The sequence below is a fragment of the Rhea pennata genome, chromosome Z (genome assembly GCF_028389875.1).
Source record: "Rhea pennata isolate bPtePen1 chromosome Z, bPtePen1.pri, whole genome shotgun sequence".
Classification (NCBI taxonomy): Eukaryota; Metazoa; Chordata; class Aves; order Rheiformes; family Rheidae; genus Rhea; species Rhea pennata.
Window position 1 is genome coordinate 78,423,811 of NC_084702.1, and position 27,687 is coordinate 78,451,497.

The 27,687-nt window shown below is 51.0% G+C and overlaps 1 protein-coding gene across 5 annotated transcripts in view; it reads right to left on the bottom strand.

Moving 5' to 3' along the window:
- Positions 1–565: 565 nt before the first annotated feature.
- ZBTB7C (zinc finger and BTB domain containing 7C) overlaps positions 566–27,687 on the bottom strand; it is a 186,080-nt gene continuing 158,958 nt past the window's right edge. For all 5 annotated transcript variants that reach the window (XM_062600139.1, XM_062600140.1, XM_062600141.1 and 2 more), the window contains 2 exons: positions 10,174–11,376; positions 566–3,482 (listed from right to left, as the gene is read on the bottom strand). In XM_062600139.1, the coding sequence (XP_062456123.1) occupies positions 2,846–3,482; positions 10,174–11,360 (1,824 nt within the window). In that variant the 5' untranslated portion in view covers positions 11,361–11,376 and the 3' untranslated portion in view covers positions 566–2,845. The remainder of the gene's footprint in view (positions 3,483–10,173; positions 11,377–27,687) is intronic.

Sequence of the window (27,687 nt, forward strand, 5' to 3'; positions counted from 1 at the left end):
GGATGATTCACCTTCCAGCAGGTACCTACCTCCCTCCAGAAGAGTGCAAGTTTAGATGAAGACTGGAATTCAGCTTGTGGATTAGGACACCCAAACTTCAAGTGTCAACATGTAGGTATCCCAGTGTGCTCAAGGTGTCTGTTACTTAACTTAGAAATGGCTGAACGAAGCGGGGTGAGCCCCAACATTCATACCTAGTGCCTATTTTCTGGGCGTTCGCACCTCTTTCAAAAAGAAGCATTAAAATAACAAGGAAATTCTGCAGCTCCTTAGCTGCAACAAAAATTGCATGCCCTGTGTTAGTATTAGATGTGTGCTCAAGTATCTGCTGCAGCCAGGCCGTGGTGAGAAGACAAGCAAGAAGCCACTGTGCCAAAGCTTAGTGCTCCTCATGCCTGTGTCGACTGGAGAGAAACTGCTGTGGTAGAGGACCTGGTGGGGGAAGGATGGAGAGCAGAGCCCCGAAGGAATGCTCTCCAAGCTTGACCAAGCACCCACATTGATACCTGTGGCCTGGAGTCACCACACAACATAGAAATGGGAGAAACAGGGTTTGCTATAGTCCTCCCTCCCTGTCCCCAGCGTGCGCTCAGCCAGCAACCAGCTACGTACAACCCAAACCAACGCAGTCCGGGAAAATCAACCTTAACTTGTTTATGGTCATCGGTGTTGCCACGCAAACAGCTTCCTTGAGCCAGAAACATTACTGGCCAGATGCTTAAATAATGCGTCATTGGCTTCTCTTTCAAAAAGTACCTTTGGAAAGAGTCAAATTTGGATGTTGGGCAAACCTGAGCAAGGATGAGCACAGCTCAACCGGCTCACCTCTGGCATGCCGCGCCACTCGGCTTCTCGAGCGGCTTGGCCTTCCCAGGTTTGCAGAAGAACCAAGTCTTGCTAAGATTTTCAGAGTACAATTAATACAGTTTAATAAATACGTAAAAGGATTGAGTCTTTCTTTTTTCTTTCGGTTTCTAGCTTCAATAAAAGTTAAGGATGATTGTCCCGTGAGTAACTAAGGCAAATTTGTTTGCATGTGTTGTCGCTCTCTCTCCTTTTTTGTTTTTTCTCCATTGTTTTGTACATAAAGCAATCACATAAAAATAGTTATAAATAGAAAAATTGCAAAGGTTCTCCCGCATAGACAAATAGGAAAAAAACCCAAAAACAAACCAACAAACAAATCGAGACAAAAAAAACCACCTTGCTTCAAGTTCTTCTAGATTATACAGTACTCAGCATCTTTGGATACTTTACAATGACTCCAAATCGTAGACAAAAAACACCTGAAGTAACCAGTCATCTGCAAAATGTAGTTTGTATAAGAAGTCGATACAGATTTTTTATTTTTTTTAAAAAAAAAAAGTCTGATGTAGTTTTAAAAAGTCTTTTTTTCTTTTCTTTTTTCTTCTCCACTGATTTGTTGCACACAGCGTCTCTGCGGATGTGTTTTGGGGAGCAGAAAGCTATTGTCAGGCAGCTCCTGGAGATCGCTCGCTTCGGCGTGGTGCTCCCCGACCGGCCAGGACTCGCTCCTGCCCCGGCGCGAGGGGCGCGGGGAGGCGCCACATCCCCGCTGCACCCGCTCCCGCGGCGAGCCCCTCGCTCCGCTGCGCCCTCAGGGCAGCACCAGCAGCGGATAACCCCAAATAATAATAATAATAAAAAAATAATAAAAAAAGAACCTACGGTTCTCTCGTTCCCTTTGATTCTGCTGACGTCGGAAGGTAACAGTAGAGAGCAAGCCAAAAAAAAAAAAAAAAGAGCCCGAATTTTTAACATTTACATTTTTTGAGCTCTGGGTTTATGTCAGCCAGCCAAGCTGCTGGCAAGTCTTCCTCACCGAAGTCCCACTCTGAAGGTGGAGGCGCTGGGCCGGCGGCTGCCGGGCCGAGCGAGGCTCGCTCATGTCCCTGCAGACATGAAAATACAGGTGCAAAGGTTTTATTTTATTTTTTTTTCCCCTCTCAATCAGAATTGCAGCTTTGGTGATGTCCAAGTGTGTTATAAATTTCTGTCACCAAAATATATATAGAAGTTATTTTTTTGGAGGGGGGAAGGGAGGAATTAAGGACACACATCCAGCAGGCGTGAGGCCTAGTGAGCTGTTCTGCCTCTTTGGTTTGAACCGGCTTTTTCGTTTCAATGTTCCCCCGCGCTTGGCATTTGCAAAGCGAGGGTTAGAAAGAGAGAGAGAGAGAAAAAGAAGGAACAAGCTCAGAATCGAAACATTTCCCCTCTCCCCCCCATCCAAAAAAAAACTTCACTTTTTTTTCAAGCGACTGCAGCTACAACGCTCGGAACAGGGTTCAGTTCTCCTTCGGGAATGTTGAAACAGAACCAAAATAACCCAAATTCTCCCCCAGCTTTGCTCCTGGATGATATTCAGCCTCTTTTTCTTTCAGGGTCCCAACTCATCCGGGACGGCGGGGGCTTTCGGCAGCCCCGAAGCTGTCGGAGGCGCGTGCCGTGCGGCGGCCGGGAGCCCGGCCCGGCCCCAGCGCCAGTGGCTCCCCTTGCCTCCCTCGGGCTCCCTTGTCGAGTAAATTTGGGATTTAAAAACCAAAATAAAGCAACCAAAAAAGAGAAAACCCCAGAAAGTAAGTCCCGTTGACCGAAAGGGCCGAGGAATGTCACGTATCGGAAGGAAGCCCGGACGGCCCGTCCGTGCCCAGCGGGCGGCTGGAGAACGGCCGAGGCCTCCCCAGAAGAGCCGTCCGGCGGAGACGGCCGCGGGCTAAGGCAAGCGACGTTTTCGGGGGCGTCCAGGGGAGCGGCAGCGCCGGCCGGGCTGGCGGCGCGCGCACAGCTCCCTTCTCGGCGGCGGAGCCCTCCCGGGGCCGGTTCAGTTGTCCGCCTCGGAGATGGGGGCCACGTGGGCCAGCCCCGCCAGGCCGCTGAAGCCGGCGCTCCAGGGGTCGGGCAGCGGGAAGAAAGGCTGGGCCGAGAGGTTGTCGTTACGGCCCAGGGCGAAGGCGAAGATGCCCGCGTTCCTCTCCATGTCCAGCTGGGCTCGCCTCAGCAGCTTCAGCTGCGTCTCCTCGAACCGGCTCTCCAGCTCCTGCAGGCTAAAAGCGTCCTTGGTCCCGCCGAGGAAGTGCTCGGGGCTGGGGCCGGGAAGGCACACGGGCCCGCCGCCGAGGTGGCCGCCCATCTCCTGCAGGGCGGGCGGCACGGCGAAGCCCTTCTCGCCCGGCGCGCCGCCGGGGGCGAAGAGCAGGCCGGCGGCCCGCCACGCCGCCGGCTTGCGGCCCCGCCGGGGCCGGGCTATGCGGCAGCTCTGGCGCTTGATGTGGCGGTGGAGGTGGTCGGAGCGCGTGAAGCTCTTGTAGCAGAACTCGCACTGGTAGGGCCGCACGCCCGTGTGGATGCGCATGTGGTTCTTCAGGTCGTAGTTGTGCACGAACTTGGCGTTGCAGTGGATGCAGAGGTAGGGCCGCTCGCCCGTGTGCTTCCGCATGTGGATCTTGAGCTTGTCCTGCCTGCAAAACAAGAGCCCGGTCAGCGAGGCAGCAAGGGATGTGGTGGTATCTCCCCCTCTGCCAAATCAGGAGAAAGAAAATGGATTTAAAACCTCAAAAAGATGAGAAGCGGTTATAGGAGCTGAACCACCCAGAGCCACGGTCCAGGGTTGGTCCCCAGCCCTTGGACCAGCAACTCCATCCTTCAAGGAGGACTTTGGCCCTGTGATGGTTGGGGTTTGGCTTCATGGCTCCTGCAGCACATGCAAAAAAAAAAAAAGGTGGAATTTGGGCCCGCTTGTTGGGCTTTTGGACCTCGCTGGGGTTCGCAGCGAGTGGAGGAAGGGCTGGCCTGCCCCATCGCTGCCGGCGCGCTTGCTGGGGCTGACAGCCCCAGCCCTTTAGGAGTTTGCAGCGACTTTGAAACGGCTTCATTGGAAAAGATGAAAAAAGAAAGGAATAAAGCCTAACTACAGATGGGAATACGCACGGAAGTATAGATTTGTTTCTGCTGGCAAATGAGGGAAACGGTTATATGGGAGAGCATGGCAATTTGGGCCGGCACTGCTTAACGACGTCTCTCTCAGTGCTGAATTTCCTCTCACGCTTGCACTGACCACTGGGTGTCTCAGGAGCTTTCATCTGAAGCCGGAGCCGCCAGGCAGGCGAGAGTACGGACGGACGTGCGGGCACTGGTGGGCGCTTTGCCTGGGCAGCACTTGGAGGGATAGCCTCCAAGGCCGGCACACCCTCCCTCGCACTTCCAGCCTCCCAGCTGCAGGGATTACACAAATTTTGCAGACGGTTTCTAAATGCAGCCACGGGATGGCATAGCATCCATCCCCACGGCATTTATTTACAAAGACAGGATTTCTAGAGAGGAAACACCTAAAAGTAGCAAGAACGTTTTCCCAAGCTGGCCATCCAGTCGCTATTTTTTCCAATAAATAAATATTTGCTTCTGCAGTCTACAGAATCACAGCGAAGGCATGTGATTATAAAAAGTGAAGCTGCCTAAGCCGAGCCAAGAATGCCATCTAGATTGCACAAGTGGAGTTCAGCGCGGAAAGTAAGTAAACAGCAAAGTGAGAGTATTTATGCTGGTTTCTGAAACGCTTTTGGTTTGATCTCTCCGAGACATTAGTAATGTGGCTAAGAATACAGAGAATATATAAAGTCATGTTATTAATATACATAAAATATGAGAGCATGCACAGAAGTAAATATGTATTTACACTGGCAGGTCAAGCACTGAAAACATGCAAGGTGCTGCCTGCGCACTGAATTCTGCTTCCCTGCCCATGCACATCTTGAAATACTTTTTGGTGCCACCATCAAATCCTGCTGCTTTACACAAGCCCTGATGTCGTTCACGGCACAGAGCAGTACTGGTCAATCCAGTATGCGGGGGAGCGACAGGCAGGAGTCCCGTGGGTCTGCACTGCACAAACTGACCGTTTGCTGCCAGTGTGGTTGCTCTGAAAGTCTCTAGCACAAAATAAGGAATCCAAGAAGGAAGCAGAGCGTCCCGAGAAGGAGGGTCACTTCTTCACCGGATGGTCCTTTACTGCCCTGGGAAAATCTGCCCCAGCCCAGCTCTGCACCTGCGAGATATTGCAGCTGCAGTGCAGGTGACAGAGATGCTCTCTGCCTGCACGACCTTTGGTTTTCTAAAGCTTGCAACTTGTTAAAATTTTTAGGGAGGCAGAGAAAGACCTCATGGGTCTTTCCATGCCAATGCCAGTACCAGATCCTAAGTTCCCACTCCGAAGAGCCAGACCTGAGCTTTGCGAAGACACTGTTGTTCCACGGCTTTAGCATGGGCACATTGCCCCTTAGCCTCGCTCTCAGAAAGTGCTGAAATTGGTTCTCAGAAACACACAAAGCAGCACGGAAAATTTCAGCCCAAATGCATCATGTTCAGCGATGTTACAAGCGGATGAAAACAGGGTCTCGTAACGTGAAGTGTTGGGAAATGTTAATAAAAAGCAGAGCTACCAGCCCCACCTATAATATAATTTAAACCTATATATGTAATGTTTAACCTAGCAGGATCACTTTTCCTAATAAACACGTAGCGTGCCAGGATTGTAAAATGTAAATACAGGCAGAGCTTTTTCAGGCTATTACCAATCTCTGTCAGCACACAGGGAGAAACTCAATCCTTTGGTGCACACCTCTGCCACCTCGGTGGCCCATGGGCTATAGAATAAGAGAGGTTTTCTTGACTCTTTTTCTTCCAAAATACTAACTTTCAGGACATCCAGATGCACAGGCAGAGAAGTTCCCAGGAAAGGGCTAACCTGGGTGGTTAAATGCCGTCGCTCCCGCTGCCACCCTTGCTGGTAGGTTGTGTGTTTTGAGCAAGCTGCCAGGCCTGCGCCGGCTTTTACGGCTCTCTGCGCGACCCGTCCGCGGGAGGACGCGGCTCGCGAAGCACACGGCAGGCAGGCAGCCGCCTGTGCAGGATCAGCGCTCGGCTCGCGGCGCTCCGAGGCTGCGTGCCTGTGAATACCCTTAATGCAATTGCGTCGGGAGAGCGATTAGGGCTCTGCGAGCTGTCACAACACAAATAATACGAACAAATAAAGTTAACCTTTCTGGCTGGAGCAGTTTCTCCTTGAACACTCTGGGGCTGCCTTGGTGGAAAAGCTGAAATATTTGCAGTTTTCTTTAGTGCTTTAGCAGTGCAAACCAGCAGACCAGACCCTGAGCAGCTTTTGTTTAAGAAAATAATGATGAGCTATTAAATGAAGTCCTGCTTCCTGCAATTAGATGTCCACAACAGCCAGGGCTGATGCAGGGTCCTTGTGGCAGGATGTAGGGAACCCTCTGTATTTCCTCCAGTGAATTCTGTCCTACGCAGTGCTGGAGAGCAGAAATAAAGCACGGGAAGGATTAATGCAAGAATCCTGTTGAGGAGCCTGGGCTCGCTGCCTCCCTGCTCCGTGGTGCTCGGCTTTGCATCTCCCTGGGAAGGCACTGCTGGCTGCAGTGGGCGAGAGCTTGATGCTTTCAGGAAGCGGGAGACTCCCTGGGAGAGTGAAACACGTAACGCAAGCAGCCGCACGCAGGAAACCCCGGCAGAAAGCTGTGCTGACATCCCAATCGCTCCACTTCACTTCGATATATGTTACCCTCACAGTATAGCACTACATAGCTGAAAAATAAACTAAACCTGAACAGATGTGGGCTATACAAAGTGCTTCCAAGTGCATTAGGAAAAAAAAAAAACAGCATTTTGAAATTTCTGCTTTACTCAGTGTGTTAAAGTAGGAAAAACTCTCCAGCCTTCAGCTCTGTGCGGGTTGGTGGGAACCTTCGCTTGGGCCCTGTAAATGTGCTGCATGTGAACGACTTCGTTCCAGCAAGTGATGATGCAAGGGGAGGGGGACGCGGGGGACTCTGCCTTCGGGCAAGTCCTAATTTCCTCTGTGATCATTTGCTTGGTTTAAAGTTCTCCTGACCTCACACTTTGTATTTAGAAGCGGCCAAACATAAGGAGGGCATAAAGGAGCATGAAGTTTAAACATAAATTAGTAATGGTCCACACTAGACCGAAACAGGGTGTGATGCTGTGCAAGTGAACACCCTTGGCAACTGCAGGCGTTTCCCCGCTCAAGACCAAATTTCCTTGCCTGTTTTTCCCGAACCAGGAACAGTAATAGAGAATACGGCTATGGTTATGGGACCAGCTGTTAGCCCTTTTCAGCTCGACACCCCAAGGTGCTGAGGCTGGAGTCAAATCATGGGTGGTATTGACCACCTCTGACAGTGCTGGGTGCTGACTGCCACTTTGGCATGGCATGTGGCATGAAAAAGCCCAAGGTGCAGAGCTCAGGGGGACCGGCAGGCTGCAGGAGCAGACCCTCGCCAGCCAAAATGAAATGGGAACTGCGTCCGCAGTTCGAAAACAACTTGAAAAGCCCCCAAGGAGGAGCAGCTCAACATGCTATGGCTTTCTGAGCCCTCCCACCAGGCACTGGGAAGACGAGTGCACCCAAACGCAAACTTGATGGGAGCTGCTCCAAGCGCACGCGGCAGAGTCCGGAGCCAGGAACAGCCGACGCGGCAGGGCCATCTCCATGCTATGTCAAGCAAATGATTAAGAGCAGCAATAAACAGCTTGTAGAATGTCAGCTCACTGCAAAGGACCTGCCTGCTGTGGGGCCTGTCTCCTGCAGCCGTGGGTTCTGCAGCCACCATGCTCTGGGGGCCAGGACCAGCTCCAGAAGGAAGCTCTGCCATGGCCAAGGACAAACAGTCATGGGCCATGGCATCTCGAGCTGTTGCTGTTAGAGATACTTGGAGAGCTGTTCACAGCTACCCAGCGCCTTGGCAAGGTGGGGACAGGCTTCGTGGCATCACTTGCTACCTCTCAAATGCTGGTTTAACCTGACTGTGATCTACCAAAGCCTGGCGTAGTGGTCAGGACACCCAGATTCTCACCCAAACCCTCCTGGTAGCTTTTGCAGTGACTGTGAGTCAATCCAACATCTCTCCGTGCCTCGCTTTCCCCAAAACAATAGCTAACAATACTGCCCTTGTTTGTAAAGGACTTTGGGTGCCCTCTGGAAGGACTAAGCTCTACTATTCCTGTTACGAGACCTGCCAACTCATGTTACTTTCTTCTCTGCAATTATTACTAGAGCATCACACACAGGAGCAGTGACAAGGTCTCAGGAGAGACCTGGCCAAGCCCCAGTCATGGCCTGGCCTCCGATCTGGAGATATATCCACCGAGGTGACTCTGCTGCTCCTCCCGTTGCATGCTCCAATGGAGGAGCATGCATGTCCAGAACTGATGACTGGGTGCTGACACTGGTATGGGACACCCAGAGCTGGAGCCAAACACCTGCAGTCAGGAATTAGCACTGGGCAATGACCTTTGGCTTGCAAATACCAGGGTGAGCCAGATCACGTTGCATATGTCCAGTCGAGGCATGATGCTCCACGCATTATAATACAGTGTCTGCTGAGCTAATGGAGTGGCACACAGGAATTTATTTTCAAGCCAAATCCTCATCATCTGCATAAATTCCACTTGAATATTATCACAGGGATGAAAGAAGAAAAGATTGGCTGAATTTGGGAGCACCCCTGGTGTCTGGCCATTGTCAGGAACTCGGTATTGCCTACTGAGCACATCTTTTTCCTCTGGTTCACTTGCCCCAGTCTAATAGGGCTCTCTGTCTCACATGCAGCCAGAAGCTGAAATACCACACTCTTGTCAGAAAGCTTTATTATTATGGCAAAGATTGTACTCATTAGATATTAATTATACCCAGCAAGAGCAGGTCCAAGAATCTATTTGCCTCTGTTCACTGATTAAACTTGCCCAGCTTTTCAGGGAAGGATTGCACACCTTAGGTTTGTGCAGCCCTCTCAGAGCCTACTCCAATTCATCTGCTAGGCTGCAGAGAGGTGGTAAGACCACGAATTGGCACAGAGGGTGGATCTGAGCTTGCTCTCTCCACCCAGGCCTATCTTGGAGCAACCTGGCTTAAGGTTGGTTTTACCTAACTTGAAATATCTAAAAATTGGTTGCTTAATCTAAGTCACGCAGGCTGTCTTTGCAGTCAGTGATGGAGAGGCATCCCTTACTCATCTACCTTAGCATTGGCCAAACGCCTCTGAAGGTGCATCTCACCTCCCACTGGCCATGGTGCTGGACTCTGGGATGGCTGACGTTAGGGGTGATGAATCCCACCCTTGCAGACAAATGTATAACAATTAGGACCACTCTGGCCTCAGGACCACTCTGGCCTCAGAAAGTGCAAGCACTGTCATATTTAAACATGGGTGACTTGGTTGTGCTCTACACTGATGCCAAAATGACACACAAAACCAAATTACATCCCACAGCTAAATGTCCTTCTTAACTCAGTGCACTCCCAGCATATTAGAGATGAAGCTTCTTTGGCTCTTTCACCAAAAGCAGCCATCTGTTTTCCACTGGTCTTAGGCACAAACAGCTCTTTCTGTTCCAACTGTGGCAAACTATGGTGAGGCTGAAAATCTTCTATTTCAGCTTTTGTCCAGTGAATGATTATGAGAGGTCATCCACAAGCCACTCAAATGTGTGGGTTTGTTTTCTTTCTTTTTCTTTCTCTCTCTTCTTCTTTCTTTCTCCCTCCCTCCCTCCTTCTTTTTCAAAGAGATAAGAGTTCAAGCCCTGTTTTTTTTTGTTACTTTCTTTAAAGCAAAACATGTATAGTCTAGGTGCCTGTGTCTCCATAGCCCTGCATTACTGCTGATATGGAAGCAACTGTGCTAGAACTCACCAAGAGAAAAACACTGAGGCAATTGCAAATGACCATCGTAGACCCAGCAGAGAAGTCACTGTGACTTCGATGAGGGTTAATACTCCCTTATCCAGAAAAAAATTGCTCCTACAATTGAAGTTCCTGCCTCTGCAGGTGGAAACTTCTGCCTTTCACTGACAAATCACAGCTCTTAGCCCTTCAGCTGCAGTAGCCACCTGCATCTAGGGGACAACAAACATGATGACTTCGGACGACCAAGTGCCACCATAAAGGTCTTCTCCTCTGCTGCCTGCCACTTGCTGCAGGGACAGGATACTGTCTCCCTTCATGACATCCACAGCCAGCCACCTGGTACAGCTACAGGGATCAGCCGTGGGTTTGGGACTCTGCCCCCTCCAGCTACTCCCGCCACCCTGCCAAGCATGGCAGAGACAACCAATGCCCACCTGGTAAAGCGGACTTCACAGATATTGCACATATACGGCTTCTCTCCTGTATGGGTCCTCATGTGCCGAGGCAGCTTTCCGGCCCCCATGATGACTTTGTTACAAATGGGACACTGCTGGGATGCCTTGGGCTTTATCTTCCTCTCTTCCTCCAGGGGCCATGGAGGAAAAACTCCTCCAAACTGGGTTGCACTTAGGAAATTGAGATAAGCACTATAGTCAGTCTCTGCCTTAATATGCCCTAAGGGAGCTGCTGGGCTGTTGGTAAACATGTCCTTGAAGAAGTCATTAGGGAAAGGAGGTGGAGGCAGGTCTTCCTTCTCCTCCTCTTCCTTGATCTTCCTCTTTTTGATCACCAGATCCAAAGGGCCATTGTCTACCTGTGGCTCTTCGAGCTGGGAAAAGGAGCTAAAATCGCCATTCCATAGGTGGGGGAAGAAGTTAGGGGTGAAAGGAGAGAGAGCTGGCCTCCTTTCTGGGATGTTTGCCTTAGGGTACAAGTTCTCCCTTAGCAAGGACTCAATGGAGAAGTCTCGTATCACACCTAAGTGTCCAGATGAGTTATTGGCTGGATAGTGATTTGGAAAGTCTTTAGGTGCTTCTGTATATGTTTCTTCAGTAAGATCAGACTTAGAAGGGCTTTGGTGACAGCTTACTTCTTGGACATCAGTTAGGTTCTCCTGATTGACAAAATCCTCCACTTCCTCCTCCTCCTCCTCCTCCTCTTCCTCCTCATCTTCATCTTCATCTTCATCATCATCTTCGTCCTCTTTGTCATCGTCCTCTTCTGCCTCTCTGTCAGGCTCCATGATTTCAAGGCATACGTTGATAATGCACTGAATCTCCAGCATCTTGGCAGCGCTGAGAATGTGCTTGACATTTGAGGTGGTGATGGTGAGGGTTGAGGTGTAAGCAAACTCGAGGATGGCAGAAAGTGCTTCAGGTTTGACAAAGTCAATCTCGTAAACATAGGGCTGGTCTGTTAAAGTGCCGGTAGTGAATAGTTTTTTGAAGTATTTGCTGCAGGCAGCAAGGACAGACCGATGAGTCCGGTACTCCTGGTCCTGTACAATGAGGATGACATCGCAGAGGAGACCATCATGTCGCTGCTCATTTAAACCACATAAGACTTCACTGCTGTGGTTCGGGAATGGGATCCCGATAAGATCTTCAATGCCATTGGCCATATTCTCATTTAGTGCCCTAGGACAAAACACAGACAGTAGAGCATTAGCAGGGGAGTCCCCAATCAGTAATATCAAAACGACCCTGCCTTCTCCCGCAGTATTCTCTCCACTGCACCACTTCCACCTCCATAATCACTCTCGGTTTCCACTCCCAATGTGTTATATCTCTGTGTCACCTTTACCTCCTCCCACATCCTCTGTGATTTAACCTCTACTTTCCTGCACGTCCCTTCAGGTCTCCTTCTTTGTCTCCTTCCTCTTCTCCTCTATTCTCAGCCTGTCCCTTGTCAGTACCACCACACGCTCTCTCATCTCTTTTATATCCTGCCCCCACGAATCTTGTGCTATAATTTCCTCCCCATGATGCCTCTTCCACATCCTCCCAGAGCCAACACCATGTAGGCACATGTAGAATTTGCCGTGTTGGGACCTATCTGAGGAAAGGGCGATATTGCATTGCTTCACATTGTCTAGCACCAGCACTTATATCACTTAAACAAGGCTAGCCAGGGAGTGTCCTTTTTGGTACACAATTGTTTTAGTGACTGGTACAACTGGACTTCCCAACCTAGGTGGGACATAGCTGTTTGCTGTAGCAGGGGAGTGGTCCTTATGGGCCAGTAGGTCTCCAGTTCTGTGTCCCCTGATCAACTCATGCCTGGTAGCTACCCCATGTGGACGTTTGCACGAGGATGTCTTGCTGAGGGATCTGGGAATGGGCAAGGTCAATTGGGTAGACAAACAGAGAGAAACAACCAAGCACTCAACCCCTGAGCAAAGGCCTATTCAGAGGCAGATGGGTGCATGTTAACTCCACCAACAAGCTGAGCTTGGTCTGGTCCTGATTCTGTTCAGACATGTTAGCGTGTTATCTAATGCCCCACGTGCCTGGCAGAAATCTTCCCCTGCCAGAGCAGTTCCTGCTGCAAAGTGGAATTCAGAAGCAAAAAGCCCACACCCAAAAGGAAAATCTTATTTTTGTCATTTTTTAATCTGTAAGATGTTTCCTCTTTCAAACAGCTCCAACAGCTCTTCCACATGAGAAATCCCAGGAAAGGAGAGTGACTTCCTCCAGCAGGCTAGGAATACATTAGTCCTGTCACATGCAGAATATATCAAACAGCCTGAATAACTCTGACTATATGAACCCTTTGGAAGCCCCCAGGACACAGAGAACACATTAATGCCATTTCACCTGCAAGAGCCCTGGCTCAGAGCTCCACTGCAGGTAGCAGCTAGTTCACAGCTGAACAGTAATTCTCCAAAAAAAGCCATTTCTGTCTAAGTAAAACTTCATTTCTACCCCTAGCCCTTTCTCAGGGCTGAACGCTGTCATGCGCCAGCATGTGCAGCTTCCTACCCCACCCTATCTCTGCATCTGTCCTGGGATCCATCCCCTGGCTGGGGAGCTGCCGGACACCGGGCTCTCCAGCCAGAGTTCCCGTGAGAAGGGGAATGTGGTTGCCTTCTCCTGCCTCTGCAGGGTCAATAAGCAGCCAAGACCTTGCAGTTATCTCCTCTGCACCTAATCAGCACTGCTAAGCAGTTACTGCGTGGGAGCAGGCAGGCGAAAGCCTTGGGAAAATGGTGCAATGGGAGAAAGGCACAAAGCAGCTGTTCGAGGGGCAGCACCAGGCTGGGGTGGCTGCTCAGTGCCGAGGCCCAAATCTCAGTGAACATATCCTCCGGGCTCACTCGGAGGGTAAGGAAAAGGTCCCATGGGATAAGTATCAGACAGGTGAGTGCAACACTGTGGCCAGGGTGCTGAGCACTCCTCTCTGCTGTTCTTCTCCTAGGGAGATGTTGCTGCCATCAGGGCGTCACACGAACCCCCATTCCAGCTTGTGACGCTTTGGGACAGCCCAAAGAATTAAGGATTTATGGCACATGCCAGGGCTAATGATGACTCCCATCACACCTGCTCCATGTCCAGAGAAGCTGAGGGGTGATGGGGGGGAAGGACCCTGCAGCATGTTTTGACAGGACAAAACCCAGGTGAGGTGTCCTCTGCTTTCTGGAGCTGCTGCAGCTAATCCCAGAGGGCACAACCCAGTCCGACCTTCTGTGTCCCACTAGCTCACACCTTTCCGTGCAGCTTCTCTCTGAGATACCAGAAAGCTTTTGATAGCGCTTGGCCAACCTCCAACTGAAGACCACAAGTGCGGGTTGGTGTGTAGAGACAGAGTGAGGCTGTTTGTGCTTCTGAGTGAGGGTACTTGCGATACCGTTCCCGACTAGCCAGCCCAAAAGAGAAAATGCTGCTAACGGCCCTCGGAGTCCTTCTTTTAGCTCCAGTCACTGAGTCCTGCGTTTCCAGCTCAGGAACAAAGATCCCAGCCCTGCATCCCCTGGTGTGCACATTATCTGCAAAGTAATTACGCCTGTTGTCTGAAACAAATTGATTCATTACAGTGTGCTGTGCTTAACCATGTTAACTAGCTACGCTTTTCTAACTACCCAACGGGCTCCACAGAAAATTTTCCTTTAATATCGCTGATAAATGACAGTAAATCCGACGTGTTATCCAAGTTGAGTGGAAGATAATAAACTGGTCCCTAAGCAGGGGAGGAAGAGACAACTTCCTTTTTCGGGCTTTGTATCCTAATGATAAGTATGCGCAATTACATTCCTATTGCTGCATTTATTTTTTACACTTTTATAATTTTTGTTTTGAAAGAACATTAACATTCAAGAAACATTATATTCATAGGAATTTTGACCTATTCTCGCCAGATCAGCATAAGTGCGGAAGATCAGAAAAGCAGAATATCAGATTGCTCTGAATTCCTCAGGTCTCATTACAGAGGGTTTCATTATTTCTCCTGGACACTCAGCTCAGGTCTCCCTGATTTGTGGATCATTCATTCAGCAGCCGCAAGAGAGAAAGAAAAACGGAATTAGAGGAGAGGGGGGTATGTGATTATAAACCCCCCAATTTAGCAGGAAACGGAAAGGACAGCTGTTGTGCCTGAAATGATGTACAGCTCCCTTCTGTGGAAATGGACTCATTTTCTTTTATCTTCCCACTCTGGCTCTCCCGAGATGTGCTTCTGTTAACCGAAGCACTTAGGGAAGCTGATAACTTTACAGGATGGTGGCAAAATTGAAGGTGATTCATGCAATTTAAATGTGGAGGGGGGGGGAAGAGAGGGAGAAACAACCGAGGCGATCCATTTGCATAGGTTTGCAGAAAGGGCACTTTTTTTTTTCACTCGCAGGGCGCTTTGACAGCTCCAAAGCTGCCGCACAGGGCATCAAGCCTGAGAAACGACCTCACGATTCCCATGCCCCGGGGAGGCCGGCGAGGGACGGCCACGGGCTGCAAGCGTGCTGAGGCTGGCGTTTCCCTTCCTCCACCTCCCCTCCTCTCCCTCCTCCCGCGCGGCGCCCCCGCCTCCACCGCCGACCTCAGGGTGGGGTCCGCAAGAATAACCGGCCCGAAAATAGCACCCGCAACCTCAGCCCCTCTGCCAGATGCCGAAGGTCACCCCCACGAAGAAAGAAAGCAGAGCGCGCGCGCAGATGTGAGCGCGGCAGAACCGCCCGCGCCGAGTCCAACGCAAATTCCCCCCTTTGTAATCGAAAATGACAGCACTGTTAAAACAAACCGGGGGGAGAAAGGGTGGAGGGCACCTAAAATAGCCACCTTCCGACTCGGCTGCAAGCGGCATCTCGAAACGCCGCTTTGAGGAGAGCGCTTACCGCCTCGCGTCGGAAGAGGCGCTTCGAAAGGACGGGCTCTGCGAGAAGGAGGTGCCGAGACCACGGAGCGCGCGGCATCGCCGCGGCGTCTCCGAGCTGGGACTTCGGAGGAAGCCCGGGCAGGGGCCGGCTGAGCCACCGCCAAAACAGCTGCCCGCTAGCCCCAAATCACCTCCTACCGCCTCCGCCCGGAGCTATTTTGAAAGCAAAGCCCCACATTTATCACCCTGCGACGCCCCCAGCCTCGACGATGCAACGCACATCCCAGATACGGCCGGCTCCCGCGCCCCGGTAGCACCGGCAACCCCGGCAGCACGTTGCCCAGCCCACGGCAGCACGCCAGAGCCTATAGATACTGCAACTAATGTTGCCTATATCCATGTTACGAGTGGAAGGAGAAGACTGCCACAGCTGTAATGTTCACCAGCTCCTCTGGCTCCCAGAGGAGCCAGAGTAAGATGAGCCAGCCCGAGAGGTGAGGCAGGGCCCTGCACGTTGCCACCAAGGCGGCATCAAAGGTGGGACCAGGAGACCCGTGACCTGTCTTCTTCCAGGCCAGATGTCTCCAGCTGAAGGACGAAGGCCCATTACGGAGGAGTAAATCCGCCGCTGTTGAACAAGGCCGCCTTGCACCGCTGCTCTTCGTCACCCCCGCCTTTGAATGGGAGCAGAGGGGTCCAGGCAGCGTCCGCCGGTGGAGGGAGAGATGCAGCCGCTCCGGCAGAAGGATGCCGTGACCTGCAGCACCACTCGCCATTTCCCAACACGGGTCGCCTATCCCTAATGCTGTTCCTGTAAATATGCAGTGCTTAAAGCCGCTCACGCCCCGACTCTTCGCTGGGAGCTGGTGATTTTGGGCTTTAATTGCACGCTGGCGTGCAGTTCCTCATTATAACACCCAGGATTTTATTTGCACGGGGATTCTCCCAGCATTTCCTCCTAAATGCACATTGCGAAGCCTCCACTTTGCTCTAGCTTTCCCCTGGGCTGCAGAGGCGCTTGCTTCTAACCGCATTTCTTCTCACGAGCGCCGTGGGCGTGTGCCCGGCGCTCCTCGGGAGCGCCTCTTCCCGCCGAGAGCCGGGCCGCGGCGCCCAAAGCGGGAGCCACGAACGCGGCCACGCGGGGCAGCGAGAGGCTGCGGCCCCCCGCGCCGCCGCTCATTCTGCATGCAGCGCGGCGGGGAAAAGAGCCTAAGGCTGTGGCTGATCGCTGTCTGCCACCGAGTGTCAAAATGACATTTCCAGGCAACGCAAACGGTGCCTGTGCTTCCTCCCTTCCCCCAGCCGTCTCGGGCAGGGGCATGAAACCCTTCCCGGGCGCAAGGTCCCTTCTCCGAGCAAGCTGCCGCGGGGGGGCTTTAGGCTGGTCCAGGTTTCTCCTAGACCTCTTCTGCCCACGAGACCCAGTCTGGCAGCGCAGAGCCAGGAGAGGGGAGTCCGCAGGAGGTCTCAACAGCTTCACCCATGGCAATTTGTTTTACGCTGCCAGCTCCTGCCCTGCCCGGGGCATCTGCCCCCACCCGCGGGGACAGGCTTTGGCTCCTCTTTCCCAACCTCTGCTCCAGCCTCCAGCGGGGAGGCAGCAGCCCGGGTGGGCTGCCCGCTCCCCCTCTGCACCGCCACCCGGAGCTGCCTGCTGCACCAGCCAGCCCGTAAAGGCACGTTTTTTTGGTTTTTTTTTTTTCTTCCTCAGGTTTATTTGTGCCTCCTAGTAATGAGGCAATTAAGATGTGCACGTGAGATTACCCTAATCTGTCAAAGTGTAACAGCTCCGGAACCAGGGGATTCACTGACCAGGGATTCCCAACTCCTGCTCCTTCTGCATATTACTAGCCGTGCCCCGGTCCGAACCGGGACGCTGCGGCTCGGCTCCCGGCTCCGCCGCCGGCTGCGCGGCGCCCTCGAGCGAGCCTCGCGCTTTCTCCTTGCCATCTGAAAAACACGGCTTGCGTCGTGCCCCTCGCGATAGGTGTATTGCTTATGGGGCAGCGCTAAAGGCAATAAAGCTCATCCTCCTCCTCCTCGGAGGCACAAGTGCGACGAACGCCCGTGTCATGTTTGCCCAAGGAAGGGCAGGGGACGCACGTGGCCCCCCGTGGAGCCACCCATGTTTCCATCCGACACCGATCTAGAGCTGAACTGGCCCCAGTTACCTTGCCCCACTGCCTGACTCTGATTTTTTGCGGATCTGGGGATCCGCAGAAGCCCATTTGAAAAGGTAGGCGGAGGGATTCTTCCTCCTTTTATTAAAAGGAAAAAAAAAAGCAGAATTAAAAAGCAAAAAGGCAAATATTTCCTTAAGCGCACCTCCCCTCCGAACATCTTGTCTTCTGAGGAACATGTTATTAAACCACCCACCCTAGTACCTAGTGTTTCTCCCCTCCGGCGGGAAGGTGGGGCAGCGAGCGCTCCTCGCCCTTCAACCGCTTCCCTGAGCTACGGCCCAGCAGACGAGGAAAATGCAGTGACACAAACCACTGCCTCCCTTGCAAGAAAATAATCTTTTCCTTTTCTCTTTTTTTTTTTTTTAAGGAGCTGATCGACTGCAGACCCAAGGATGCAGTGGGAGGGGACCAACCTGCTAGCAAGAGCATCAGAGTTTTATTAATGGGCTGGGCACTCTCCGGAGGCTCTTAATGCCGAGACCAGCCTTCCCCTTGGGATCGGTCAGGCTTAGGGAGCCAGAGATTGAAGCAGGAAAGGTGGGGGTGTTTGTTTGCTAAGTGGTACGTAGCAAGCTCATCCACCCAATGACTGAGGCCAATTAAAAAAAAAAAACATAAAGAGAAACAGAATTCCCACATTTTGCTTAGATCCGGACAAGGTAGGCATAGGGAGCTGTTTCCAAAATGATGCATGGGCAAGGAAGGATGCCAAGAAGGTCATGTTAACCACATCTATCATCCGTCTGGAAGCCTGAGCCCATGTGAACGATATATATTTACAAATACTATACAAAACTGTCTTTTTTTGGTCTGACACTATCAGCTTCCAATAAGCAGGCCATCAGAAGGACACGTTCACCTCAAGTCTCACCATGGAACCCAAAATCAAAGGTGGAAAGCCACCTTCAGAGTGGGGTGGACAACTGCTCCACCTTGTCCGATAATCCCCGGTGTTCAGTGGAACAGGAAATTCCCCTTTTCAGTTGGAAAGGTGACACAGAGAGGCAGATTCTGACTGTCCATCTCGAAAGCCAGGCTGGGCACCAGCACAGAGTCTCCCTCCTCTACTGCCAGCTGACCCCACGTGCATGTGGTGGTTCTACACTTTGCGTCTCCCACCCACACAATGACACGCATCACTTTTTTCCTGCTAGTGATGGCAACTCCTTCCAGTTTCCAAAATTCACACAAAAATTTTGCGGGCCAAGTGGACCTGAGGCACGTCAACATTGGAGCTCTGCTACATATTTTGCTAGCACAGCATCACCTCAGAAGCACCGTGAGGACTATTTAAGAAGACAAGTAGCACTTACACACGCTGCTCATTCACTCAGCGAGGTGCGGAAACGCAGGGCTCTGCCGGGCCCTTTGCGAATCCATCTCCTGGCATCTTTAAAGGCTAGTTACAAAGTGCAGCAAAAATTACGCATCTCTGAACAAATCTGTCCCTGTAGGTTAGCTCAAGCTGCAGAGAGCCTGCAAATTAGGAACCAAATCTGCCCCCACAAGAGGACCTGGTCTGGCTTGCAGGGCGCTGAATGCTCTCAGATCCTGTGGGCTGGAATGGGAATTTGCCACTGCTCTGGAAGTGCCGGGACCCAAGCCCTATCCCATGGCTTATTTAAGTAAGGGCCATGCACTTCTAACAGGCTAGCAGATTTCTCTTTATTTTTATTGGCATCGATCCTTCTATTGGCTTTTTGCTCCAGTCAACTCCTCCATCGCTATGTGATGATTAGCAGGTCGAGCTCCCAAAAGTCTTTTGCATCTCCCCTCTCATCACGTTGGCAGCCAAGAGGCTGCCTCGGCATCCCCATCGATCTCCACCAAGGTCCCGCACCCCAGCCCAGCTCTAGCGGGGGTTTGTAACATCACGGTAACCTGCCACTCAGCAGCTCTACGTGCTGCAAGATTAACCTAGAGATCCATCACACCACCGGCACCAAGCCCCGGGGCTCTCTGAATCCCCTGAACTCACCTCTTGGCCTCAGATAAATGCAAACAGGAGCTCTGGCAAGGGAAGAGCCCAGCCCTAAACCTCCTGCAATTGAAGGGACATGTTTTCACTTTGGTTCCTTTTTTCTGTCTTCTTTAAATTACCCAGTACACTTCCTAATTTCAGAGTTTATGCATATTTCCCACGTCAGTAGTTCCAGGTCACTGCTGCGTAGCAGTTGCACGTGGTCCGAAGGCCGCGTTCAGAGGCACATCTGATGTGCTGAGCAGGTTTTGGCAAGGGGGGAGCCCAGTGATAAATGATCCTGACCTGGCAAATCAACATAAACAACCAGTGGAGCTACATCGAAGGCACAGCCCAGCTCCAGATGGTGTTTCTGGGGCTGCATCTCCTCGCAAGGCAGGGACAAATTAATTAACCACAGGCAGGTACAGCAGGAAGGGGCTTTAAGGGGTGGCCATGTTCAATCACAGCTTTTCGCTTTGACCGCACAGTCGGTCCCTCTAGCCTCATGCCCCCCACGCATGAGTCGAGTCAAGCCAAGCCAAGCAGCTCACTGGAGGTGACAAGTTGGGTGAACTCGTGTGGGGAGAAAAAAAGTGAAAGGACAAGCGGGATCAATCCTGAATGGTGCTGTGGAATCACTGCTCCACGGGAAGTGTGCTCAGCACCAGAGCCAGGACCACCATCCTCTTGGAGCAAGGCAGTAGGTCCAGAGCAGGTGCCTAGCAGAAATGCTCGATGGTACCTGTCTACAAGAAGTTTTGTGCTAGCCTTGATGCTCTCCTGGCCCGAGTCTGGTGTTCTGGGCACCTTGAAATGGAGCGTTAGTGACGCGGGAAATTACCCGGCTGCCTGAGTATTTCCACTTCCTGTGCTGATTGTGTGCATACTGACATACACCCACATATATAAATATACATACACATCATATGCCTGTGTTTGTGGGTGTATATAAATCCTGCAGGAGGGGGAACATGTCTAAAGTAATGCGACCGAGTTTCCATTTAAGCTTTACAACCATTCCACTTTTATGGAAACTCACTCATACTTCAAGTGACGCATGCTCCCTCCCACGCAGTGTTCTGCAATGAAAAAAAAAAAAGGAAGAAAGAAAGAAAGAAAAAGAAAGAAAGAAAAAGAAAGAAAGAAAGTGAGAGGAAAATCCCCAGGCATTTCACCAGAGATGCACTTGCACTAGAACTACTGACCTGCCTGACGATCAGCCCTGTCACTGCCACCTGCTCCCTTGGGTTCCTCCAGCATCTCCAGCAAGGCCTGGGTGAGGGTCCATGAGGTACACGGAGGTATGGGAGGCATTTCTGCACGCGTGTTTGCTCCACACTCACTCCCAGTCCCTCTACCCAACGGCGGCAGCAAGGACTCAGCCCTGCTGACCGCACTAGGGACCACTGTCCCCAAATGCCTCCCTCACCCTGGCCACCAGCTGCCCAGCTTCCGCCACCTCTTTGGTTATCCCCCACATGGGACACAAGGTCGCATCCGTAACCCTCGGAGCCCTTCAGTGATGGGTATCCCCTTCCAGCACGGCCTTAAAACCTGCGAAAAGCCAGTTCCTCGCATTCGAGCTGGCCTGGGCTCTCTGGCGCGTCCTCCCTTGAAAGCCCTGGCAGGCTCCTGGCGACGAGGAAGGCCCCTTCGTTCCCTCTCCCTCTGCTTCTCCTTGGAGCCAGAAAGAGGAAAATAAATAAATTAAAAAAAATAAAAGCCTCCTGTTGAGCGGTGCACACACTGGGTAGGTTTGCTTCCTGATGAGAAAAAAAAAGGGGGGGGAAAACATGATGGAAAATGTGCCCAGTTTAACCATGGAAAACTGGTTTGGCCCACGTCCCTCCCGAGTGGACAGGACTGTGAGCGGCTCGGACGCGGAGCCGGGCAAGCCTGGGAGCAGCCGCCGCGCAAACCCGGAGCCCAAAGAGGCTGGGTGCCGTGGCAAAGCGGGGACAGGGACGTGCCAGCCCCGACCCGCCCCTCTCTTCGCGGCCTCCCACACCCTCCTCTTCCTCCCCTGGAGAGAGGGACACGAAAGGAAGGTCTCCAGGCGTACAAACAGAAGGGTCAGAGCGCTAGCACGTTAAATGAGCTCCAGATGTGCGTGCGCCGCGGTGCCTGCTCGCGGCCGCCCGCCTGAGTCACCGCGGGCAGGCCGGCGAAGGGCGGGTGTCTCTATTTCGGGGCCGGGCGTGGGGCCCGGCGAACAAGGCGAGGAGAAGGCGGCGCAGTGTTTGAGCAGCCTCAATCGCCGCTTCCCAGCAGGTACAGACAGGCTCCGCGGAAGCCCGAGCGCCAAGCCGAGCGCGGCAACGCGCAGAGGCCGCGCTCCAACCCGCGGTTCGTCCCGGCGGAGCCTCCCCACGGCTCCCCGCCGTCGTCCCCGGCCACCGGCGGCAGGGCCGTCGGACGGACCCCCCCCGCTTCTCTTCTCCTCGCTTCTCCTCCTGCTCCCCTTTTCTCCCAGCTACATCCTTCCCACACGTCCTTCCAGGAGGAGACTTGATTCCTGGTGCACAGCCTGAGGCTTGTCCGCTGCAGCCTCTTCTCATCACCTGTATTTTATATTTATGTATATATTTTTGCACCGACTCCCCCAGAAGTCGGAGCCTCACCTCGTCTTATACAGGGTAGCTTCAGGGACTAGTACCAGCAGTCCTGGTGCCCTCCTCCGCAAAATCTGGACCGTTTTGGACCAAGCTCCACAACACAAGATCAACATTAGCTTCATCTCCCTCCCTGCCTTGCATGGCTTATGCAGAGCTGTCTCTAGTGCTGTCTCATGATCTGATGGGTGTGAGAGTGAGAGTGTAACCTCAGGTTGGAGTATTTTCCTCCAGTGTCACCAGACACCTTGTATTTCTGCTCGGCTCCCTTAAGATCCTTTGCAGCCTCATTTGTTTTTAATTGCCAGTTAAGTTCTTGAGCTCTCAGTGCACAAGCTCTCCTGCAACAGATAGTCCAGAACAGCTCCCAGGGGCACGTAGCATTCACACAAGGTGCTTCTTCAGAGCAGCTTCTTCTCCAACAGCTATGCATGGCAAGGCCCCACCAGCATCGCCAGCTGGCTGTCTGCGCTGAGCATGTAATCACAACTGCTGGTCCTGGTTGATAACTGCATCTGACTTAAGCATTAAGTACGATTTTTTTTTTCTTAACGTGGTCTTAACTTTGTTGATGTCTCTGGGAGCTGCCAAAGGGTGGGTAAACATCCTGGGTGAGAACAGGAGCCTTCTCCTCCATCCTGATCTGCTATGGAAAGGCCAAAAAGGTGGAGTGCCAATTATGTCCACCCCAAATGCTGCAGATGGACCAAAGCCCCAAGCTTAGCACCTTGATCTGAATGTTCCCAAACCCTGGGAACATTTTATTATGGTGCCAGGGTTAGCTAGTGGACTTGTGAGCGGACCTGACAATGAGGGAGACAGATCATAAGATCCAACCTACTTCCAAGTACTGGGATGTTTGCAAACAGGACTTCCCTTTGCATTTCTTTCTACTACTTTAGACTCCCCAACCCACTGATTAAACTTCACTATCATGTTTAATCAACTTTCCAGAAGCAACATGTTTATGAAGTCAATGAAAAATTTCAAGGCAGAGAGGAAAGAACACTTAGGACCAAATCTGGCCACTTTTTTACCATGCATCTCCTCCCAGTCACATACAGCCCAGCTCCGCTGCAGACCGGCATTAGACGGAACAGGCAAACGGCAGGTCTCCCCATCCTTCTCCGATCTGAAGGGAAGTATCGTTTTTCTGCAAAGCAACACTTCTCTGAACCACGTTTCCTGACCATGCTAAAACTCCATTGAGGCAAATCATTTTTCTAACCCCTGAACTGGACGCTTCTAGAGGAAATACTGACAGACTTCTGCAGAGGACACTTGGGGAAAAGGGATGACACTTTCATCTAGACTTTCTGCATGTAAACCAAGTGCCTAATGAGCTCTCTGAAGACCACAGGTAATATATGAGTGTAACCTGCCAGTGTGGCCAAAGCACTGAATATCCAGCAGCAGCTCCTTCTCTTCAGGGGATGATTTAATCCATCTCTCAAGGTTACAGAGCAATTTAACTAAAGATCATGGGTCAGAATCAGATCTCATTTGTATCTCGACTCTTTCTGTGAGTGAGGCCATTTCTTTCTCTACCAGCCTGCTAGAAAGCTGAAAAACTGCTAAATGGTCCGATCAGCACCTGATTCTGTCAAGGTTTACCGGCCTGAGCAGCTGCTGACATTCAGAGGGGCCTACCCATGCCCAGCTTGGTAGATACAGCTAAAGCTGTTGAAGGCCAACAGATAAAAAAACATCTGAACTCTCCCCATGAATTAACCTGGAAGAAGCAGAAGAAAAATATCCACAGCTCAGATCTTTCAGCTCAAATACATGGAACAAAATGATAATCATTAGCACTAAATTCTCTACTAACCCCTCTGCAAGCAAGTAGAGGGCTTGCAGGATTCCCCACCCCCACCCCAGGCAAATCCAACACCCCAGCTGACTCCAAGCATACGCCAACTTACAGTCTGATTCAATTTAAAACAGCTGACTTGTAAATGAGGCTTATATTGGAATTGGCAAATGACCCTTAAATATAGCATTGCAAACCAGCAGCATACAAAAATAATCAGGGCTCAAGTCAGGATTCAGCTCTCAGCCACAAGCAAGAGCAGATTCAGGGGTGCTGGGTAAGAAACAGCATAAGCAAGCCGTGAAAAAGCCTCAGCCTCTCTCCTCTTGGGGCTTTCAGAGGGGTGACCCTTCAGAAGGAAAAAAGGGAGAGAAAAAAATGAGAAAAGGCGGCTCCACCGTGCAAAGAGAGAGAGTCTTGCGTGTTTGTTTTGGCTGATCTTGAACTCCAGGCAGTTTCCAACTGGAACCCAGAAATGCTTATGGTGTTTGGATTCTGTCTAGATCCCTCCCATGACGTGAAGAGGCATTTGGGATGATGGGCTGGGATTTCTTTTCCCCTAACGACTATATTTACTGCTGCATTTTGAACTCACCATGCTGTCATTACAATGCCAGATTAAATTACATGTGTGATAACCATAACATAAATACATGCACTGGTTCACAAAGGCTTTACAAGGAAACATTTTCAAGGGAAGTTAGGACTGCTCAAATGTCCGGACTCAAAGGGGGTGTCCAAAGGAGGCTTTGAATTAAAGGGCACTGACTGCAGCCAGAATCTGGCCTGCTGGAGCTTGAACAGATGGAATTTATGCTTTTGTCTGCTTTGTTTTCTTATTTGTCCCGGTGTAACTACAGACTTGCTCCAGTAATTTAACCAATGCTCCCCTGGATTTACACCAGTGCAGCTGAGGACAAGGAAGCTACAATGGTCTGCGAGACAGTACTGCAAATCAATCCAAATCTTCTGCCTGGCTCTGCCTTTGAGGCTGTTCCTCTGCAAATCCCTGTAACTGCTGGGGAAAAAGTAGCAGGCAGGTTTCTTCCAACCGCTGTGGGCAGCTGGGTAAGTGAACTCGGCTCATCTGCCTCAAGGGCTGTTCCAGGGCCCAGTTACAGAGACAGCGACCTGCAGGAGAGGGGTGGGATGAAATCATCTTCCATCAGCACAGCTGGATGCGTAAGTCAACAACTGCGCAGCCTCTGATTGCATCTACCTATGGAGAAAGGCACGACTATAACCAAGCCAGTGCAGTTAAAGTGCTACATCTTCCAGGCAAACCTACTAGCTGTTACAGATTAGCCTTGTGCAGCGGTGTGATGTATCAATATCTACACGTGCTTTGGCTCTCAGCTTCTAAACACAGTGTGTCTTGCTGCGCAGCTGCTTCACTCCTGTTCTCTTACATGAAAGGAAATGCAGGTGCCTAACGCAACCCCAACTATCTGTGCATGGGAGAAGGATATCACATGTGTGAAGAAAGCACATGGCATCCACGGTACTATTCCAAAATACAGTCTTTGCCCTGAGCATGAAAGCCTCAGCATTTTACCCCACTGTCCTCATCACTTCGCTGTTTCTGTTTTGCATTTCCTCTTAAAGCATAGAGATGTCAGTCTCTGCGTTAAATGTATTGCCATGAATTCTCTCTAGCTGAGGAAAATTCCTTAGATAAAAGGCTACAATAAAATAAGACATTTGGAAGATATCTCTCTCCGTCTACCCATCTATCCTCCCATCTCTGGCATTTCTAATACACATTATGCCGCTCTATTTATGCATCACATTAGCAAAATAACCTTTAAAAGTTTTAATTTATTCTCCCTGTTTGTCAGTGAAAAAACTCACCAAAATCAGCTTAAATGCTGCGCCTTGCACTTTATGTGTTTTTTAGACCCATATATTCCTTCATTCAGTCTTAGGAATCAGCATGAACCCAGCGGCTTGCCAACACTGCCTTCAAAGCAGTGTGCCAGCGCTCGCCGTGACCGTGGGCTGGGGGGAAACGGCAGCACCGCAGCACGCCGGGACTTTCCTTTTCCATGTCGGCACTTCAAAACGTTTAGAAACGCACTTAAGCCCCGCTCCGACCGCTGCCTCTGTTTGCAAACCCTGCCCCGAGATTCACGTCAGGCCAGCGGGAGCCGCGTTCGCGGTGTTCGCGTAGCGGAGGGCAAGGCAGCGGGACCCGCTCGCCGCCCGCCGACCTGAGCTCCTGCAGTGCTTCGCCCCGCGCCGCGCGCAACTGGGGCTAGAGAAAACCCTTGTTTACAGCAGAATCCTTCCAGCTGCAGAAAAAGTGACTTAATTATAAGCTCGTCGTGCTCTGGGTGCGTACAGTCTGTTTGCGAGCGGCGGGTATGTGTGTGTGCGTGAGGCTGAAAGCGGGGTTGTGCTCCTTGCCCAGGTGGGCAGGCGCATCCGGCGACTCACCGCTGAGCTGCGACCGATGGTAGGGGCAGGCAAACCAGCCCCTGCGGCTGGTGAAACGGGGGATTTGAAGACTCCTTTCAGGGCTGTTGAGGGCCCCAGCAACAAGCTTGCTTAGGTAGGTCATCAGCTAGCTTTGGTTTCTACCTCCTCCTCCAGAGGCACTGCAGGACTGGAGCTCGGTAGGAAGCTGCTGGCATTTTACCCGTGGATGCTATAGCCCTTTATATGCCCAAGCACACCACCAGGTCGTATAAAAGCCCCTGATATAGGAAAAGGTCTGCATGCAGTTAAACATCCAGAGCTCCCTGGTGCCACATATGCCAAGGCGCATGCTCCTGTCTGGCATGCACACGAAGCGTATGCATCACGGAATACTTTTACAGCGCTGTCTTTTCTTCCATTTATTTTAAGGAACAGAATGTGGTTTCCTCTACTGCATTTCTCATATGATGCTTAAAAATAAAATTTGAACCTACATCAAACCAAACAGCTTCTTGCCAAGGTGGTAAAAAAACCTTCTTCTATGGTGAACCCATCAGGAAGGGGAATGCAGCTCCCTCTGTAGCTCTATTCACTGAGCATCATTCAGCCCCTAAGAGCCAGCGCAAAATTTGCAGTGTATCCTTCCTGCTGTCGCACACGAGTTCTCGGAAATGTGTAACGCATTGAATAGAGCACAGTGATTTACACTTACAGCAGGGCAACTTTAACGGCAGCAGGAGCACAAGTGTAAATCTCTAGGCACAGTAAAAAACCATACAGTCCCGGTCCTTTGAATTTGTTCTGCTCTGAATGCCACTGAATAAAAATGAGGTTCTTCAGGAAAAAAAAAAAGAGGGACATGTCCTTTCCGCAGGAGAGGAGGGATTTCTAAGGGCACAGCACTATAAATAATCATTCAAGCCATTTCTACCTGTCTCAGCAACAATATGCAACAGGCCACAGAATACATAGTGAAATGTGGGTGTCCCCACAGTCCTAGTGCCATCCAGTTTATTAATTTCTAAGAGTTATTGCCAACCATTGCTGTTCAAACAGTGTCTGTCCTGTCGTCAGAGCAGAAACCCACCTCTAGGACCCCTGCTAAAGCCCTAAATGACCTTGACTTCTCTTTGATCTTCATCTAGGGCTGGTTAAGCCTCCGCTGTTAAGGTGTGTTTGAGTTTGAAGGCATTGAATAAGGCCCTGTGAGGGAATAAAGACATTGCTGCTTGTGAAAATGCAAGCTGAAATGAGAAAATGAAATGAATGGGCACCCCTAAAAGAAAACTCATGCCATAAAGCAGATTTTGAGGAAAAAAAAGAAATGGTCGTGTACTGCCCTGCTTTGCTAAACAGGCAGATGGGACCTGTATTTCTCTTCTGAAACTTTAATGTGAAGAATATGATTCTGCTGCAAGCGTATTTTATATGCCTGACGATTAAAAGGAAGGGAAGGGTATAATTTATAGAATTGTGAAACACACAGGATTGCTTTCTAGCTACAGTGTTTCTTTATTTTCTTGTTATTCCTTTTGTTCTTCCTTTTGCTTCTAGTGCTTGTGAAAGGTGATGAATGGGCAGCAGAGGAGACAGAAATCTTCCTTTCATATTTGTGGGGCAGGTACCTCATCAGCAGCAGCAGCAGCTACATGAGC